Source organism: Coturnix japonica, chromosome Z (genome assembly GCF_054131305.1).
Source record: "Coturnix japonica strain WE chromosome Z, WE-NBRP24, whole genome shotgun sequence".
Classification (NCBI taxonomy): Eukaryota; Metazoa; Chordata; class Aves; order Galliformes; family Phasianidae; genus Coturnix; species Coturnix japonica.
Genome location: NC_140702.1, coordinates 69,739,424 through 69,757,033, shown reverse-complemented (window position 1 = coordinate 69,757,033; position 17,610 = coordinate 69,739,424). Strand labels below are relative to the sequence as shown.

Below are 17,610 nucleotides of genomic sequence, written 5' to 3'. Positions count from 1 at the left end.
TGTGCTTCTTTTAGACCCTGAGGTGAAGCGGAGTGGAACACAGACTTGGGTGAATCTTCAGTCAGGAGCCAACCCCACACTGAGTTCGGGAATATTGTGGTGCTGCGTTGGAATCAGATGTGACCACGTGGTTTTGCCTCCCCCCTTGTGGGGGGTCATGGTGGACCAGGCTGGTGGCCCTTGGTGACATCATAAGCGGCTGGAATGAGGGGAGGAGCGGTGTGTTCCGTGTTCCTTTGTGGGCGAGTTAGTGGTTGGAGTGGTTGGTTGGCTTGTTGCTCTTGACTGTTGATTGAGTACCTTTGTCTTCACACCATCTTGTGCAGCATCTTGTAGGTAAGCTAAGCTAGCATGGGATGGAGGGGTGGGCAGTGAGGTGTTGAGAACTGCTGGCTGTCAGAGCTCACAGCACCCTATTGCTTACTCTTGACCATCAGAAGTAATCTTCCCCCAGCACACACGTTCCAAAGGGGGTATCCGTAAAGGCAGTACCCATCCCATGCTTCCTCCGTCGTCGTCTTTGCTCAATCGTGGAAGCATCGTAAAGTTGCTGGGCAGACAGGCATCACGTAGCCTGAGACTTAGCATGTCTTACAGCAAGTGGAAGGGACGGTTGTGCTGTGTGCGTTCCTGCATGGCTGTCTTAGCCCTGGTCACTGACCTGCTCTTTTCTCTCCCCACTCTCCACCCACTGCCTTGGAGCAGCTTTGGCTCTCAGAACATCTGAGCAAAGTGACAAGGAACTGCTGCAGATACCTTGTGGTGATCTCTCTGCCAGGTACGTGCCATGTTTTGTCCCCCCACATCGTTTTGCATGCAGTGGGTTTCTTCACTGCCCTCCAGCTCAGCCCTCAGAAGGGTGCTGTCTAATGCCCCGCTATCGCACTGTCAGAGCACTCTGGACGAATGCGTCTGCTGCTCTATGCCAGAGTCCCCATCTGCTGGCAGAGGGATTGCAACTTGGTACAGTGTTGCCTAATAGGCTGGCATGTTGGAATAGACTGAAGCAAGGGGTGGTTTCTCAAACACCTGCCTGTGCCGCAGGGTATGCAAGGGTAGTTGTGAAGAAGTCTCTCCATAATGTGCTGTGTGAATAGAGAAAACAGAAGTGTGTTTCTGTTCTGTTCCAGCTAGTCACACGTGCTGTGATGGGCGCTGTGTGCAGTAAGATCAGCCCTGAGCCTGACGTGGTGGGAACGGAGGTACAGTATGAAGCTCTAGCTGGTCTTTGTTCCCTGTGTTGAGCCAGCAGAGGGAGCTGTAGATGTACTCCCCTGCAGGAAAGAATGGGCCAAAAAGAGGGCCAGGTCACCTGTCTGCGCCAGCGCCATTGCTGATTAGTCTGTGTAGAGAGAGATGCATCTTTGCATGGCCTGGCGATCCCGCTGCACAGCAGGAAGAGAAAGAACTGTTAGGAGACATGCAGATCTTTCTGAAGTGCTCCTGATAAGGACGGAGCGCATTTCCTGCAACTTTCTCTGCAGATGTGCTCCTCACCTTGAAATCCTCCTTTTTAGTGTTCAGCACCTGACCACGGCCTGTGCTCTGTTTTGCAGGCTGATAACATGAGGAAGCCGCAGCTGGAGCGTGCGGTGTCATCTCTTAACGTTCCAGCAATTGCGGCAGCCCATGTTATTAAGCGCTACGTCGCCCAGGCGCCAGAGGAACTCTCCCTGGAGGTAAGCAGTTACAGGCATTCCTTGTTGTCATGCACAGGAGGGTAGAAGGTGTGAACGCCTCAGGAATATTCTCAGCCACCTTGAGAATGTCTCGTGAGGTGAAGCTCGGAAGGTTTGGTTCCAGCTTAGACTTGGGCTGGGTTGGGAGGAGTTGGGCCATCTCTCAAATATGGTTTGATTGGGCATTTGAACTCTCTGATCAAGCAGATGCTGCCCAGTTATGGGAGCCTGGTCTCTGAGCAACAGCAGACCGGTGTGTGAAGTGTGCAGATGTGTTCAGACAGCCCTGCTAACAGATGCCCGTGGTTAAACTGAAGCTCTCCATTGCCTTTGGCAGAGAGCCTGCTGCTTTTGAGACCCGTTTCCTACTGCACGGCTGCATTGTGTATGTTGTGTAACTCCTGTACCTCCAAGTTCAGTTTTGGAAGGGAAAATGCCATGGGGGCAGCACTGGTGCAATTGCTGTCAAGCTTTAGGATATTCTGCGGCGCAGAAGAAGGCAGTTATTTGAGTTGTGCTTTCCTGCCAGCTGTGCTGAAGCTGGGATTGACGTTTCAATCTCTTGCAGGTAGGAGACTTGGTGTGCGTTATTGCAATGCCACCAAAGGAGATGAGTCCCTGGTGGAGAGGCAAGCGTGGCTTTGAGGTAGGCACATGCTTCCGACTAGAGAGCGCAACTTCAGTAGAGTCAAGAATCTCAGCTTGGAGCTGCTCTGCCTGCACGGGATGGCATGGTTGCCCTGTGTCGATGTCAGAGGACTTTCCCTTTGGCTCTGGGCTCGGGCTAATGTCCATCTGTCTTTTTGTTCTTGTTACAGGTTGGAAATTTCCCCTGTGAGTGCGTGGAACTCATTAGCGGAAAAGTTCCCGAGTCCCTGGTCAATTCGTTGCCAAAGCCAGGTACACATGTTACATTTGATAATGCGGGTTAGTAAAATGGGGTCAGAGCGTGGCTTTCAGTATGTTCGTCAACGCCCGAGTTGAGCAAGCTTAGCAAGAGGACTGCATTAAGCTGCATTGGAACACACAGAGATCTGGCCCAATCCCACTGTGTTTATTATTGGGCTTGGGGAAGTCACAGAATCCTCCTTGAATGGCTTGGGATTGGAAAGGGGCCTAAAGGATCCTTAGGCTCCAAGGCCCCTGCCTAAGTCTGGGTCACCAGCCTCTGCATTTTGTAGGAGACGAGAGCAGGCTGTGCGGGGCCCCTTCCGACCTGGCCTTGGGCACTTGTAGGGACAGGGAAAATCCGTTCTTGCGTGTATTTCTTGTTGGGAATGTTATTCCCGTTGTTACGTGCTCTGTTGAATCTGTTACACTCGGCCTCGTCCAATTGATCCAAGCCTGCAATGAACTGGTTTCTTTGTTTTGTTGCGCAGTGCCAAAGAAACGGGGCAAGTTCAACACCTTTCTTCGTTCTGTGGTGAAAACCCGTCCCAGGAGAGCAAAGCAGCCGGAGCCAGAGAAGGAAGGGGTGTTTGGGTGCGACCTGGGGGAGCACCTTCTCCGCTCTGGCCGTGATGGTAAGGAGCAGCCCATTCCTGAGATCTTCCTCCGTTGGGCATCTAAAGATGAAAGGGAGATCATATCCAGCAATTGTGTAAGCCTGAAAACGTAGGAAGCCTTCTGGCCAACAAGAGCACACTGCATCCATTTCCTAGCTCTTCTGGATGTGAGACTGGATTCCTCCATTCCCGAGGGAGCTGTGATGGGACTTGCAGTGTCTGTAGCTTTGCCAGAATTTCTTTCTCCAGGCTGTTGATAGGTCGTGGCAATTCTGGAAAGCCAAGAACACATCTCTGTGCAGTTTTCTCACAGCTGTCTCTGCCAGCTTTCTCCTCTAAGGAGGAAGCAAGCGGTAGCCTGGCTGGGCTTAGAGGATGGGATGTGAGAAGAGCACGGCCTGAACCAGGACTTGAGTCAGAAGCTCAGCTAACCGCTGGCTCTTCTTCTGTAGTCCCCCAGGTCCTCCAGAGCTGCGCTCAGTTCATCGAGCAGCATGGCGTGGTGCAGGGAATATACCGTCGTTCCGGCGTCGCGTCCAAGATCCAGCAACTACGGTAAGAGTGCTGCAACTGACGCAGCTGTCAGTAGGGGCACGTGCCATGCTGCAGGCGTTCGGAGGAACCCCTTCCATTTCCTGCCTGTATTTTGTGTGGCTTTGGACTTGTTTTTGTCTTTCTCAAAGCCCTCTGCCCAATTCTGTGTCCTTCTCTGCAGCCATGAATTTGATTCGGAGCAGGTTCCCGAGCTAAGCATCCGAGACATTCACAGTGTGAGCTCCCTCTGCAAGATGTACTTCAGGGAGCTCCCGAACCCTCTGCTGACCGACCAGATGTATGACAAGTTCTCGGTAAGCTCAGGGCAGTGTCTTGGAAATGGCTTGTACTTCTTCCCTGGGCGTCCTGGCTAGTGGTTGCAGCTGTGCCCCAGCTCTGAGGTCCTGTTTCTGTTAGCCCCATGAGGCATGTCTTTGCCACATCCCGCCTCTCACTGATGCCACTTTTGGTGGTGCCAGGAGGTGCTTATTTAAGCTATTCACAATGCTTGTGAGAATTCCCTTTCTTTTGCTGCTCCCCAACTATTGGTAGAATGGGGTTAATAGCAAAGTGGACTTGGAGACGAATGCCTGCTGCAAGGAGCTGCACTGTGCAATCAGGCAGTAAAGCCCCCCAGAGCTTGCACTGCTTGGCCTTGATTGCACAGGCTGCGTGTCTCTTGGAAGGCGTCAAGTCTGCCTCAGTGCTGACCACCATTGCGCTGCCCCCATGATTCCCAAGACTGTGGCTGCTATCCAGCCTGACTGGTGTCTGAGTCCCTTGCTGCCTTTTTCCAGGACGCTGCTTGTGCTACTACAGAGGAGGAGCGGTTGATGAGAATGCAGGACGCCATCCAGCAGCTGCCCGCTCCTCACTACAGGTCAGTGCGGTGCTTGGTCTGCTGAGCTCAACCCTGCTGCCTTTCAGAGGCTGATGATGCAATTCCAGGTGTTGTCTCACACTGGCAACATCATGCCTGTGCACGCTGAAGCGGCTGAAGGCTGCATCGGGTCAATTGATTGGGTCAGTTCCTTGGCACGGGGGCACGGTTGGTGCAGCCGATGGCTGTGGCTGTGCTTTGCGGGGCTTGGTGCTGCAGCATGGTGGCACTGGGAATGTTTTACCTCCTTCATATTCAGGGATGGTAGCAATGACAACCACTAGCAAGAACTGAGGTTTGTTTTGTGCACGGCAGCACGGCTTGCTTTTTGGTGCTGAACATCTGCCTCTCTTGTTTTCCAGGACACTGGAGTATCTCATGAGGCACTTGCTGTCTCTGGCCAGGAACTGCTCTATTACCAACATGCATGCTAAGAATTTAGCAATTGTGTGGGCTCCAAACCTCTTAAGGTAAACTTATTTTCCCGTTTCAACACGATCGTTACTTCTGCTCTCCCTAAACCCCAGGGGCACAATCTCTAGATGACAATTTCTGCTCTCATGTTTAGATGGGTCTGTTGTCCCCCTGATCATTCAGGAGAATTTTGTCAGTGGCATGGCTGTTTGCCCACTGCGGAAGTCTGCAGAGCCCAACTTGACAGTTTTTTGATGCACAAATTCAGACTTGGAGAAATGATCTTGGGGAAATGACTTGTGAGATCTGTCTTTTCTTCAGATCCCAGCGGAGCCAGTCTGTGACCACCAGTGGAGAAGCTGCCTGCATGGAGCTGCAGACACAGACAGCTGTTGTGGAACTCCTCATAAGCCACGCAGATGTTCTCTTCGGCTCCAAATCCACACCAGCCAAGGGAGAGGGAGCAGGTGAGAGTCTTCCTCCATTATCTTGAAGTTGATATGACACCTTGATCCAATCCAGGCCTTTGAAAATGCTCTTACTGTTGAGGAGACAACAAACTTCTGGACTTAGATTAGAATATGGTGCCTGTTACTTGATCCTGAGTGTGTCCAAACCCAAACCTTACAAGGAAAAAATTGATACTGCCCTTAAGGTGCTTTGCAAGCAGGTGAAGCTTGATTGAAGTGTGGCAGCAAAGCTTTCTGAGTTCCTTGCCCCCTAGTTTTTCTAGGGTTTTTGTTTGCCTGTTTTGATACAGTGAGCTGCTCTTATTTATGACTGTGTCCTTTGCCGCGAGCATAACTCTGAGCACACGGTTATTTTGAGCTCCTCTTCTTCCAGTGGTTCGAATAAGCGAGTCTGAGAAAAATGCAGAACTGGGGTGGCTGTGCTGCTGCTTTCTGATCCTCTGTCTTACCTGTGGTTTTCCCTTGCAGGGCACAGTTCTCTGTCGGGGTCCAAGTCTGCGTGGGAGTCTCCTACTGTCACACAACTGCTCACCCTGCAGGAGGCACAGGCTCGGAGAAGAGGCCAGAGCAGCTCTCCTGCTGTGGCACAGAACTGCGATGACATTGAGGTGGAGGAAGGGCCCGCAGCTGTATCGGGGAGATTCCACACGGTCATTGATTTTCCATCTGAAAGGTAAAGAGGACTTCCCTTTCCAGCCCCTATCATCATTGGTCGGGTGGGTTTTATCGGTTTAATTTTTCTCCATTATATCTCCGAGGACTCAACAAACATACAGTTGCCCGAGGGGGTCAACGGAGCCACACAAGGGTTCCTTTCCTTCCTGGTTGGGCAGGCAGTCACAAGATGCAGACAGCCACTCTGACGTCTTTCCTGGCCTGTGCTGGCTGTATCAGAAAGCACTGGGGATTTCCAGATTTCCAGGCCGCGTGCCTGAAATCAATTGCATTTCTCCTGTAAGCAGACCTGTTGGTCGGAGTTGCTGGCATTAGAAATTAAAGATGGCAGTGAGCTGAGGCCGAGGAGTTATTAGCGTTAAGAGTCAGAGATGCTTTTGAACTTCCCTTATGGCTGCACGGTTCCTCAGAAAGATATTATGTCTGCCTGATATTATGACTCCTGTCCTGTCCGGCTGTGGAGCCTTTGCTCACATGCTCCGCATCTTGCTTGACATGGTTGTGAGGAATGTAGCCAGCAGGACTTCAGGGCTGAGCTGTGGGAATGGAAGCGTCCTCTGCTGTTTGAAAAAGAGCGCATTTCTAAGCTTTGTTTCAGCAGAAACAAGGCAGTGCAGTGCAGGCAGTGCCAGGAACGGGCAACTGTTGGCAAGGGCTTGGTGCAGCTCTTCCCTTTCCCTGCACCATGACTGACATCATGATCTATTTTCTCTCTCCAGACCAAGTGTGCCCTGCAAGTGGAAGGAGTCACGAGCTGGCAGTTGGCGTTCCTGCTTCTGCCTGGGCAAACCATCATCCCCTGTGGCGGAACGCCAACTGCAGCGCAGTGCCTCAGAAGCAGAAGTCGTGGTCCTGGCAGGTAAGGGTGCAAATCCAGCTTACAAATCACTGCTTGTCAGCAACACAGGTAGAATTCATGCTTTCAGTGAGCACATACCTCCTTCTGGCATTCAGGCCCGTGCCTGACGTCTTCAGTTGACCCCCGTCTTTCCCAAATGAGTCTCTTGTCAACACACGAGCTGGACCAGCACGAGGCTCACTTTCAAGACAGTGACACTGTTGCTAGAAGCCTATTTGCTTCTGCCCATCACTACTACATAGCCAAATGTCAAGAACCTCTTTCATGATTCATCTTGTGAACATTGGACACTAACCCTTGTACATGTACTCTTTCCTAGGTGAATCGAGCCCTCGTCTACCACGAAGACGCAGGGCATGTGATGATGATGCATCCTGTGCTTCCATCAATGGAGAACTGTTAGGAAGCACGGGTTGCTGCACTTCAAACGACAGCCTTCCATGTGACAGCAGGGATGGAGAGAAGAGTGTCATCCAAGTGGAAGCCCTCATTCATCCCATCCCTGCTGAAGCTGCTGACCTGGGCCTGCCAGACACCACAGGCACCAGCCCGGACCCAATGCCTTTAGAGTGCAGCCCAGCCCAAGCACAACCCGAGTGCCCCGACAGCAGCACCACCATGCAGGCTCAGGTCAGCATCAGTGAGGAGAAGCCAAGTGTCTTGGAGGGGGGAGTAGAATCAGGCCAACAGTCTGAGGCTCCGGGCAACAGCACGAGCTCAGAGCCACTCTCATGATGACAAGAAAGGATGAGTCCCATCATTCCTCCAGACCTCACACATCATCCCCTCCTTTCTCCTATTGAATAAAGGCACACTCGTTCTCAGTCAACGCCTTGATTGCATTCTGAATCTTCATTCGCAGTGACTGGGATGAGTGCAAGAAACAGCAAGGCAGCTCAGCTTGCAGCGCTCTGGCTGTGGGGTGCGTGCGGCAGAGCTCTGGGTGTGTTCCCATTTTGCCTGACTTTGGGATGCCTGCAGCGAGAGCTCTGCTACCGCTGTGTATGGGTGCAAATAATCTCTAGCATCCTGGATTCTGTTCATGGAAACCCCAAGCTTCCTGGCTGTGGCTTTGTGATGCTTTTCAGGGGCATTTGATGCTCTTTGACATTGTGGCTGCTCACTAACACCTCTGTCCTCCCGCCGTGTCAGCTCCCACCTCTGAGCCGGCTCTGCAGATCATCTCCAGCCCTGCCATCATTACGCTGCTGCAGGTTGTATGAGGGAAGATTCAGCTTCAATGTTAAGAAAACCATCTCCAAAGGGGTGCTCAGATGCTGGATGCATCTGCTGGCTGAGTGCTTTGTTGGGTGAACATCACACTGATGGAAAGCGCGCAGCTGTTTTCTCTGTGAACAGCCACATTCATGGGGACTGGTGGCTTTTTCACGTTACCCTGTGTTTCAAGTCCTACGTCCAATTCCTCGTGTTGCTTGAAAGCACCATCTTAGAGGCAGCCTTGATTTCTCCAGCCTCGAGCATTGTGCCATGAGAGCTCTCCTGCTTCTCCCTGTAATGGGAGACTGAATGAAGGCCCTGCAGAAGTCTGGGTAGGTGATACCACTTGCAGTTCCTTTCCCCACCCGTGCTAGGAAAAACAGGGAGTGGGACTGGGGGACAACCCAGCAGTGGGATCCTGCCTCAGCAGAACTGAATGGCTGTTCTGATCCATGTATTTTAACCTGACTGAATCTGACACTAATGATAGAAGCGAGGGGCCCGTAGGACAAAAATGTATGTGCTGCAATTTGTGGTGCAAAGTGTTCTCAGAACTGCTGCTTACAGTGCCCAGAAAGCTTCCTTTTTGATGGGGAGAGGATTAACTAGGTTATTTTAATGAATCTATTTACTTTCTGTTCATCTTTCATACTACTTCTCAAAAAACTATCTGTGGATTCTCAAGTAGTATTTCTTGCTAAAAAGAATATGCGTGCACCCTGCGCTTACATCTGCGCAAAGGATCTTCTAATCATATCTGTCTGTGCTTCTTTTAGACCCTGAGGTGAAGCGGAGTGGAACACAGACTTGGGTGAATCTTCAGTCAGGAGCCAACCCCACACTGAGTTCGGGAATATTGTGGTGCTGTGTTGGAATCAGATGTGACCACGTGGTTTTGCCTCCCCCCTTGTGGGGGGTCATGGTGGACCAGGCTGGTGGCCCTTGGTGACATCATAAGCGGCTGGAATGAGGGGAGGAGCGGTGTGTTCCGTGTTCCTTTGTGGGCGAGTTAGTGGTTGGAGTGGTTGGTTGGCTTGTTGCTCTTGACTGTTGATTGAGTACCTTTGTCTTCACACCATCTTGTGCAGCATCTTGTAGGTAAGCTAAGCTAGCATGGGATGGAGGGGTGGGCAGTGAGGTGTTGAGAACTGCTGGCTGTCAGAGCTCACAGCACCCTATTGCTTACTCTTGACCATCAGAAGTAATCTTCCCCCAGCACACACGTTCCAAAGGGGGTATCCGTAAAGGCAGTACCCATCCCATGCTTCCTCCGTCGTCGTCTTTGCTCAATCGTGGAAGCATCGTAAAGTTGCTGGGCAGACAGGCATCACGTAGCCTGAGACTTAGCATGTCTTACAGCAAGTGGAAGGGACGGTTGTGCTGTGTGCGTTCCTGCATGGCTGTCTTAGCCCTGGTCACTGACCTGCTCTTTTCTCTCCCCACTCTCCACCCACTGCCTTGGAGCAGCTTTGGCTCTCAGAACATCTGAGCAAAGTGACAAGGAACTGCTGCAGATACCTTGTGGTGATCTCTCTGCCAGGTACGTGCCATGTTTTGTCCCCCCACATCGTTTTGCATGCAGTGGGTTTCTTCACTGCCCTCCAGCTCAGCCCTCAGAAGGGTGCTGTCTAATGCCCCGCTATCGCACTGTCAGAGCACTCTGGACGAATGCGTCTGCTGCTCTATGCCAGAGTCCCCATCTGCTGGCAGAGGGATTGCAACTTGGTACAGTGTTGCCTAATAGGCTGGCATGTTGGAATAGACTGAAGCAAGGGGTGGTTTCTCAAACACCTGCCTGTGCCGCAGGGTATGCAAGGGTAGTTGTGAAGAAGTCTCTCCATAATGTGCTGTGTGAATAGAGAAAACAGAAGTGTGTTTCTGTTCTGTTCCAGCTAGTCACACGTGCTGTGATGGGCGCTGTGTGCAGTAAGATCAGCCCTGAGCCTGACGTGGTGGGAACGGAGGTACAGTATGAAGCTCTAGCTGGTCTTTGTTCCCTGTGTTGAGCCAGCAGAGGGAGCTGTAGATGTACTCCCCTGCAGGAAAGAATGGGCCAAAAAGAGGGCCAGGTCACCTGTCTGCGCCAGCGCCATTGCTGATTAGTCTGTGTAGAGAGAGATGCATCTTTGCATGGCCTGGCGATCCCGCTGCACAGCAGGAAGAGAAAGAACTGTTAGGAGACATGCAGATCTTTCTGAAGTGCTCCTGATAAGGACGGAGCGCATTTCCTGCAACTTTCTCTGCAGATGTGCTCCTCACCTTGAAATCCTCCTTTTTAGTGTTCAGCACCTGACCACGGCCTGTGCTCTGTTTTGCAGGCTGATAACATGAGGAAGCCGCAGCTGGAGCGTGCGGTGTCATCTCTTAACGTTCCAGCAATTGCGGCAGCCCATGTTATTAAGCGCTACGTCGCCCAGGCGCCAGAGGAACTCTCCCTGGAGGTAAGCAGTTACAGGCATTCCTTGTTGTCATGCACAGGAGGGTAGAAGGTGTGAACGCCTCAGGAATATTCTCAGCCACCTTGAGAATGTCTCGTGAGGTGAAGCTCGGAAGGTTTGGTTCCAGCTTAGACTTGGGCTGGGTTGGGAGGAGTTGGGCCATCTCTCAAATATGGTTTGATTGGGCATTTGAACTCTCTGATCAAGCAGATGCTGCCCAGTTATGGGAGCCTGGTCTCTGAGCAACAGCAGACCGGTGTGTGAAGTGTGCAGATGTGTTCAGACAGCCCTGCTAACAGATGCCCGTGGTTAAACTGAAGCTCTCCATTGCCTTTGGCAGAGAGCCTGCTGCTTTTGAGACCCGTTTCCTACTGCACGGCTGCATTGTGTATGTTGTGTAACTCCTGTACCTCCAAGTTCAGTTTTGGAAGGGAAAATGCCATGGGGGCAGCACTGGTGCAATTGCTGTCAAGCTTTAGGATATTCTGCGGCGCAGAAGAAGGCAGTTATTTGAGTTGTGCTTTCCTGCCAGCTGTGCTGAAGCTGGGATTGACGTTTCAATCTCTTGCAGGTAGGAGACTTGGTGTGCGTTATTGCAATGCCACCAAAGGAGATGAGTCCCTGGTGGAGAGGCAAGCGTGGCTTTGAGGTAGGCACATGCTTCCGACTAGAGAGCGCAACTTCAGTAGAGTCAAGAATCTCAGCTTGGAGCTGCTCTGCCTGCACGGGATGGCATGGTTGCCCTGTGTCGATGTCAGAGGACTTTCCCTTTGGCTCTGGGCTCGGGCTAATGTCCATCTGTCTTTTTGTTCTTGTTACAGGTTGGAAATTTCCCCTGTGAGTGCGTGGAACTCATTAGCGGAAAAGTTCCCGAGTCCCTGGTCAATTCGTTGCCAAAGCCAGGTACACATGTTACATTTGATAATGCGGGTTAGTAAAATGGGGTCAGAGCGTGGCTTTCAGTATGTTCGTCAACGCCCGAGTTGAGCAAGCTTAGCAAGAGGACTGCATTAAGCTGCATTGGAACACACAGAGATCTGGCCCAATCCCACTGTGTTTATTATTGGGCTTGGGGAAGTCACAGAATCCTCCTTGAATGGCTTGGGATTGGAAAGGGGCCTAAAGGATCCTTAGGCTCCAAGGCCCCTGCCTAAGTCTGGGTCACCAGCCTCTGCATTTTGTAGGAGACGAGAGCAGGCTGTGCGGGGCCCCTTCCGACCTGGCCTTGGGCACTTGTAGGGACAGGGAAAATCCGTTCTTGCGTGTATTTCTTGTTGGGAATGTTATTCCCGTTGTTACGTGCTCTGTTGAATCTGTTACACTCGGCCTCGTCCAATTGATCCAAGCCTGCAATGAACTGGTTTCTTTGTTTTGTTGCGCAGTGCCAAAGAAACGGGGCAAGTTCAACACCTTTCTTCGTTCTGTGGTGAAAACCCGTCCCAGGAGAGCAAAGCAGCCGGAGCCAGAGAAGGAAGGGGTGTTTGGGTGCGACCTGGGGGAGCACCTTCTCCGCTCTGGCCGTGATGGTAAGGAGCAGCCCATTCCTGAGATCTTCCTCCGTTGGGCATCTAAAGATGAAAGGGAGATCATATCCAGCAATTGTGTAAGCCTGAAAACGTAGGAAGCCTTCTGGCCAACAAGAGCACACTGCATCCATTTCCTAGCTCTTCTGGATGTGAGACTGGATTCCTCCATTCCCGAGGGAGCTGTGATGGGACTTGCAGTGTCTGTAGCTTTGCCAGAATTTCTTTCTCCAGGCTGTTGATAGGTCGTGGCAATTCTGGAAAGCCAAGAACACATCTCTGTGCAGTTTTCTCACAGCTGTCTCTGCCAGCTTTCTCCTCTAAGGAGGAAGCAAGCGGTAGCCCGGCTGGGCTTAGAGGATGGGATGTGAGAAGAGCACGGCCTGAACCAGGACTTGAGTCAGAAGCTCAGCTAACCGCTGGCTCTTCTTCTGTAGTCCCCCAGGTCCTCCAGAGCTGCGCTCAGTTCATCGAGCAGCATGGCGTGGTGCAGGGAATATACCGTCGTTCCGGCGTCGCGTCCAAGATCCAGCAACTACGGTAAGAGTGCTGCAACTGACGCAGCTGTCAGTAGGGGCACGTGCCATGCTGCAGGCGTTCGGAGGAACCCCTTCCATTTCCTGCCTGTATTTTGTGTGGCTTTGGACTTGTTTTTGTCTTTCTCAAAGCCCTCTGCCCAATTCTGTGTCCTTCTCTGCAGCCATGAATTTGATTCGGAGCAGGTTCCCGAGCTAAGCATCCGAGACATTCACAGTGTGAGCTCCCTCTGCAAGATGTACTTCAGGGAGCTCCCGAACCCTCTGCTGACCGACCAGATGTATGACAAGTTCTCGGTAAGCTCAGGGCAGTGTCTTGGAAGTGGCTTGTACTTCTTCCCTGGGCGACCTGGCTAGTGGTTGCAGCTGTGCCCCAGCTCTGAGGTCCTGTTTCTGTTAGCCCCATGAGGCATGTCTTTGCCACATCCCGCCTCTCACTGATGCCACTTTTGGTGGTGCCAGGAGGTGCTTATTTAAGCTATTCACAATGCTTGTGAGAATTCCCTTTCTTTTGCTGCTCCCCAACTATTGGTAGAATGGGGTTAATAGCAAAGTGGACTTGGAGACGAATGCCTGCTGCAAGGAGCTGCACTGTGCAATCAGGCAGTAAAGCCCCCCAGAGCTTGCACTGCTTGGCCTTGATTGCACAGGCTGCGTGTCTCTTGGAAGGCGTCAAGTCTGCCTCAGTGCTGACCACCATTGCGCTGCCCCCATGATTCCCAAGACTGTGGCTGCTATCCAGCCTGACTGGTGTCTGAGTCCCTTGCTGCCTTTTTCCAGGACGCTGCTTGTGCTACTACAGAGGAGGAGCGGTTGATGAGAATGCAGGACGCCATCCAGCAGCTGCCCGCTCCTCACTACAGGTCAGTGCGGTGCTTGGTCTGCTGAGCTCAACCCTGCTGCCTTTCAGAGGCTGATGATGCAATTCCAGGTGTTGTCTCACACTGGCAACATCATGCCTGTGCACGCTGAAGCGGCTGAAGGCTGCATCGGGTCAATTGATTGGGTCAGTTCCTTGGCACGGGGGCACGGTTGGTGCAGCCGATGGCTGTGGCTGTGCTTTGCGGGGCTTGGTGCTGCAGCATGGTGGCACTGGGAATGTTTTACCTCCTTCATATTCAGGGATGGTAGCAATGACAACCACTAGCAAGAACTGAGGTTTGTTTTGTGCACGGCAGCACGGCTTGCTTTTTGGTGCTGAACATCTGCCTCTCTTGTTTTCCAGGACACTGGAGTATCTCATGAGGCACTTGCTGTCTCTGGCCAGGAACTGCTCTATCACCAACATGCATGCTAAGAATTTAGCAATTGTGTGGGCTCCAAACCTCTTAAGGTAAACTTATTTTCCCGTTTCAACACGATCGTTACTTCTGCTCTCCCTAAACCCCAGGGGCACAATCTCTAGATGACAATTTCTGCTCTCATGTTTAGATGGGTCTGTTGTCCCCCTGATCATCCAGGAGAATTTTGTCAGTGGCATGGCTGTTTGCCCACTGCGGAAGTCTGCAGAGCCCAACTTGACAGTTTTTTGATGCACAAATTCAGACTTGGAGAAATGATCTTGGGGAAATGACTTGTGAGATCTGTCTTTTCTTCAGATCCCAGCGGAGCCAGTCTGTGACCACCAGTGGAGAAGCTGCCTGCATGGAGCTGCAGACACAGACAGCTGTTGTGGAACTCCTCATAAGCCACGCAGATGTTCTCTTCGGCTCCAAATCCACACCAGCCAAGGGAGAGGGAGCAGGTGAGAGTCTTCCTCCATTATCTTGAAGTTGATATGACACCTTGATCCAATCCAGGCCTTTGAAAATGCTCTTACTGTTGAGGAGACAACAAACTTCTGGACTTAGATTAGAATATGGTGCCTGTTACTTGATCCTGAGTGTGTCCAAACCCAAACCTTACAAGGAAAAAATTGATACTGCCCTTAAGGTGCTTTGCAAGCAGGTGAAGCTTGATTGAAGTGTGGCAGCAAAGCTTTCTGAGTTCCTTGCCCCCTAGTTTTTCTAGGGTTTTTGTTTGCCTGTTTTGATACAGTGAGCTGCTCTTATTTATGACTGTGTCCTTTGCCGCGAGCATAACTCTGAGCACACGGTTATTTTGAGCTCCTCTTCTTCCAGTGGTTCGAATAAGCGAGTCTGGGAAAAATGCAGAACTGGGGTGGCTGTGCTGCTGCTTTCTGATCCTCTGTCTTACCTGTGGTTTTCCCTTGCAGGGCACAGTTCTCTGTCGGGGTCCAAGTCTGCGTGGGAGTCTCCTACTGTCACACAACTGCTCACCCTGCAGGAGGCACAGGCTCGGAGAAGAGGCCAGAGCAGCTCTCCTGCTGTGGCACAGAACTGCGATGACATTGAGGTGGAGGAAGGGCCCGCAGCTGTATCGGGGAGATTCCACACGGTCATTGATTTTCCATCTGAAAGGTAAAGAGGACTTCCCTTTCCAGCCCCTATCATCATTGGTCGGGTGGGTTTTATCGGTTTAATTTTTCTCCATTATATCTCCGAGGACTCAACAAACATACAGTTGCCCGAGGGGGTCAACGGAGCCACACAAGGGTTCCTTTCCTTCCTGGTTGGGCAGGCAGTCACGAGATGCAGACAGCCACTCTGACGTCTTTCCTGGCCTGTGCTGGCTGTATCAGAAAGCACTGGGGATTTCCAGATTTCCAGGCCGCGTGCCTGAAATCAATTGCATTTCTCCTGTAAGCAGACCTGTTGGTCGGAGTTGCTGGCATTAGAAATTAAAGATGGCAGTGAGCTGAGGCCGAGGAGTTATTAGCGTTAAGAGTCAGAGATGCTTTTGAACTTCCCTTATGGCTGCACGGTTCCTCAGAAAGATATTATGTCTGCCTGATATTATGACTCCTGTCCTGTCCGGCTGTGGAGCCTTTGCTCACATGCTCCGCATCTTGCTTGACATGGTTGTGAGGAATGTAGCCAGCAGGACTTCAGGGCTGAGCTGTGGGAATGGAAGCGTCCTCTGCTGTTTGAAAAAGAGCGCATTTCTAAGCTTTGTTTCACCAGAAACCAGGCAGTGCAGTGCAGGCAGTGCCAGGAACGGGCAACTGTTGGCAAGGGCTTGGTGCAGCTCTTCCCTTTCCCTGCACCATGACTGACATCATGATCTATTTTCTCTCTCCAGACCAAGTGTGCCCTGCAAGTGGAAGGAGTCACGAGCTGGCAGTTGGCGTTCCTGCTTCTGCCTGGGCAAACCATCATCCCCTGTGGCGGAACGCCAACTGCAGCGCAGTGCCTCAGAAGCAGAAGTCGTGGTCCTGGCAGGTAAGGGTGCAAATCCAGCTTACAAATCACTGCTTGTCAGCAACACAGGTAGAATTCATGCTTTCAGTGAGCACATACCTCCTTCTGGCATTCAGGCCCGTGCCTGACGTCTTCAGTTGACCCCCGTCTTTCCCAAATGAGTCTCTTGTCAACACACGAGCTGGACCAGCACGAGGCTCACTTTCAAGACAGTGACACTGTTGCTAGAAGCCTATTTGCTTCTGCCCATCACTACTACATAGCCAAATGTCAAGAACCTCTTTCATGATTCATCTTGTGAACATTGGACACTAACCCTTGTACATGTACTCTTTCCTAGGTGAATCGAGCCCTCGTCTACCACGAAGACGCAGGGCATGTGATGATGATGCATCCTGTGCTTCCATCAATGGAGAACTGTTAGGAAGCACGGGTTGCTGCACTTCAAACGACAGCCTTCCATGTGACAGCAGGGATGGAGAGAAGAATGTCATCCAAGTGGAAGCCCTCATTCATCCCATCCCTGCTGAAGCTGCTGACCTGGGCCTGCCAGACACCACAGGCACCAGCCCGGACCCAATGCCTTTAGATTGCAGCCCAGCCCAAGCACAACCCGAGTGCCCCGACAGCAGCACCACCATGCAGGCTCAGGTCAGCATCAGTGAGGAGAAGCCAAGTGTCTTGGAGGGGGGAGTAGAATCAGGCCAACAGTCTGAGGCTCCGGGCAACAGCACGAGCTCAGAGCCACTCTCATGATGACAAGAAAGGATGAGTCCCATCATTCCTCCAGACCTCACACATCATCCCCTCCTTTCTCCTATTGAATAAAGGCACACTCGTTCTCAGTCAACGCCTTGATTGCATTCTGAATCTTCATTCGCAGTGACTGGGATGAGTGCAAGAAACGGCAAGGCAGCTCAGCTTGCAGCGCTCTGGCTGTGGGGTGCATGCGGCAGAGCTCTGGGTGTGTTCCCATTTTGCCTGACTTTGGGATGCCTGCAGCGAGAGCTCTGCTACCGCTGTGTATGGGTGCAAATAATCTCTAGCATCCTGGATTCTGTTCATGGAAACCCCAAGCTTCCTGGCTGTGGCTTTGTGATGCTTTTCAGGGGCATTTGATGCTCTTTGACATTGTGGCTGCTCACTAACACCTCTGTCCTCCCGCCGTGTCAGCTCCCACCTCTGAGCCGGCTCTGCAGATCATCTCCAGCCCTGCCATCATTACGCTGCTGCAGGAGGAGCTCACCCTGACCAACATCAGGCAGTACTGCCTGCCTCTCTCACACTGTAGACCAAGTGTAACTACGCTGTCGTGGAGGCAAATGCATTCTGTCACATCCTCCGTCCCTGCAGTCATTTACCGTTAGGCGGCTCTTGCAGAAGAAGATTCAGGCAGCGGAACCTTTTGCTCAGCTACAGCACACGAATGCTACAAAAGCAGAAACAACCCGCAAGCTCTGGGTCTTCGGGTCTGCACAGGCATGCACCGACTGCGTTTGATGGTACCCCCCCTCCTTGATTTCTTTCCCTGCTTCTTTTCTGCTGGCACTGCTGAGCCAGGAACAAGCTGCCCAGCTTGGCTCAGCATGGTGCAGTACTGCACTGGGATCTCCTCCCCT

At 51.9% G+C, this 17,610-nt stretch overlaps 2 protein-coding genes across 2 annotated transcripts; both read left to right on the top strand.

Annotated features, from left to right (window-relative positions):
* Nucleotides 1-906: 906 nt before the first annotated feature.
* LOC146754184 (rho GTPase-activating protein 32-like) lies at nt 907-7,845 on the top strand. Its single transcript, XM_085530098.1, has 14 exons — nt 907-963; nt 1,131-1,202; nt 1,557-1,679; nt 2,248-2,325; nt 2,498-2,579; nt 3,059-3,202; nt 3,637-3,739; nt 3,900-4,032; nt 4,516-4,598; nt 4,961-5,068; nt 5,334-5,479; nt 5,951-6,155; nt 6,877-7,016; nt 7,336-7,845. The coding sequence occupies exons 1-14, from the start codon at nt 907-909 to the stop codon at nt 7,749-7,751; spliced, it is 1,890 nt and encodes a 629-aa protein (XP_085386224.1). The 3' UTR covers nt 7,752-7,845.
* A 2,711-nt stretch (nt 7,846-10,556) lies between these two features.
* On the top strand, nt 10,557-16,841 carry LOC107305730 (rho GTPase-activating protein 32-like). Its single transcript, XM_085528692.1, has 12 exons — nt 10,557-10,675; nt 11,244-11,321; nt 11,494-11,575; nt 12,055-12,198; nt 12,633-12,735; nt 12,896-13,028; nt 13,512-13,594; nt 13,957-14,064; nt 14,330-14,475; nt 14,947-15,151; nt 15,873-16,012; nt 16,332-16,841. The coding sequence occupies exons 1-12, from the start codon at nt 10,562-10,564 to the stop codon at nt 16,745-16,747; spliced, it is 1,752 nt and encodes a 583-aa protein (XP_085384818.1). The 5' UTR covers nt 10,557-10,561; the 3' UTR covers nt 16,748-16,841.
* Nucleotides 16,842-17,610: the final 769 nt, after the last annotated feature.

Coding starts and splice junctions, on each gene's coding strand:
- LOC146754184 (XM_085530098.1), top strand. CDS start 907: ATGCGTCTGCTGCTCTATGCCAGAGTCCCCATCTGCTGGCAGAGGGAT. Junction 964..1,130: donor GGCAGAGGGATTGCAACTTG/GTACAGTGTTGC, acceptor GTTCTGTTCCAG/CTAGTCACACGTGCTGTGAT. Junction 1,680..2,247: donor CAGAGGAACTCTCCCTGGAG/GTAAGCAGTTAC, acceptor AATCTCTTGCAG/GTAGGAGACTTGGTGTGCGT.
- LOC107305730 (XM_085528692.1), top strand. CDS start 10,562: ATGAGGAAGCCGCAGCTGGAGCGTGCGGTGTCATCTCTTAACGTTCCA. Junction 10,676..11,243: donor CAGAGGAACTCTCCCTGGAG/GTAAGCAGTTAC, acceptor AATCTCTTGCAG/GTAGGAGACTTGGTGTGCGT. Junction 11,576..12,054: donor CAATTCGTTGCCAAAGCCAG/GTACACATGTTA, acceptor TTTGTTGCGCAG/TGCCAAAGAAACGGGGCAAG.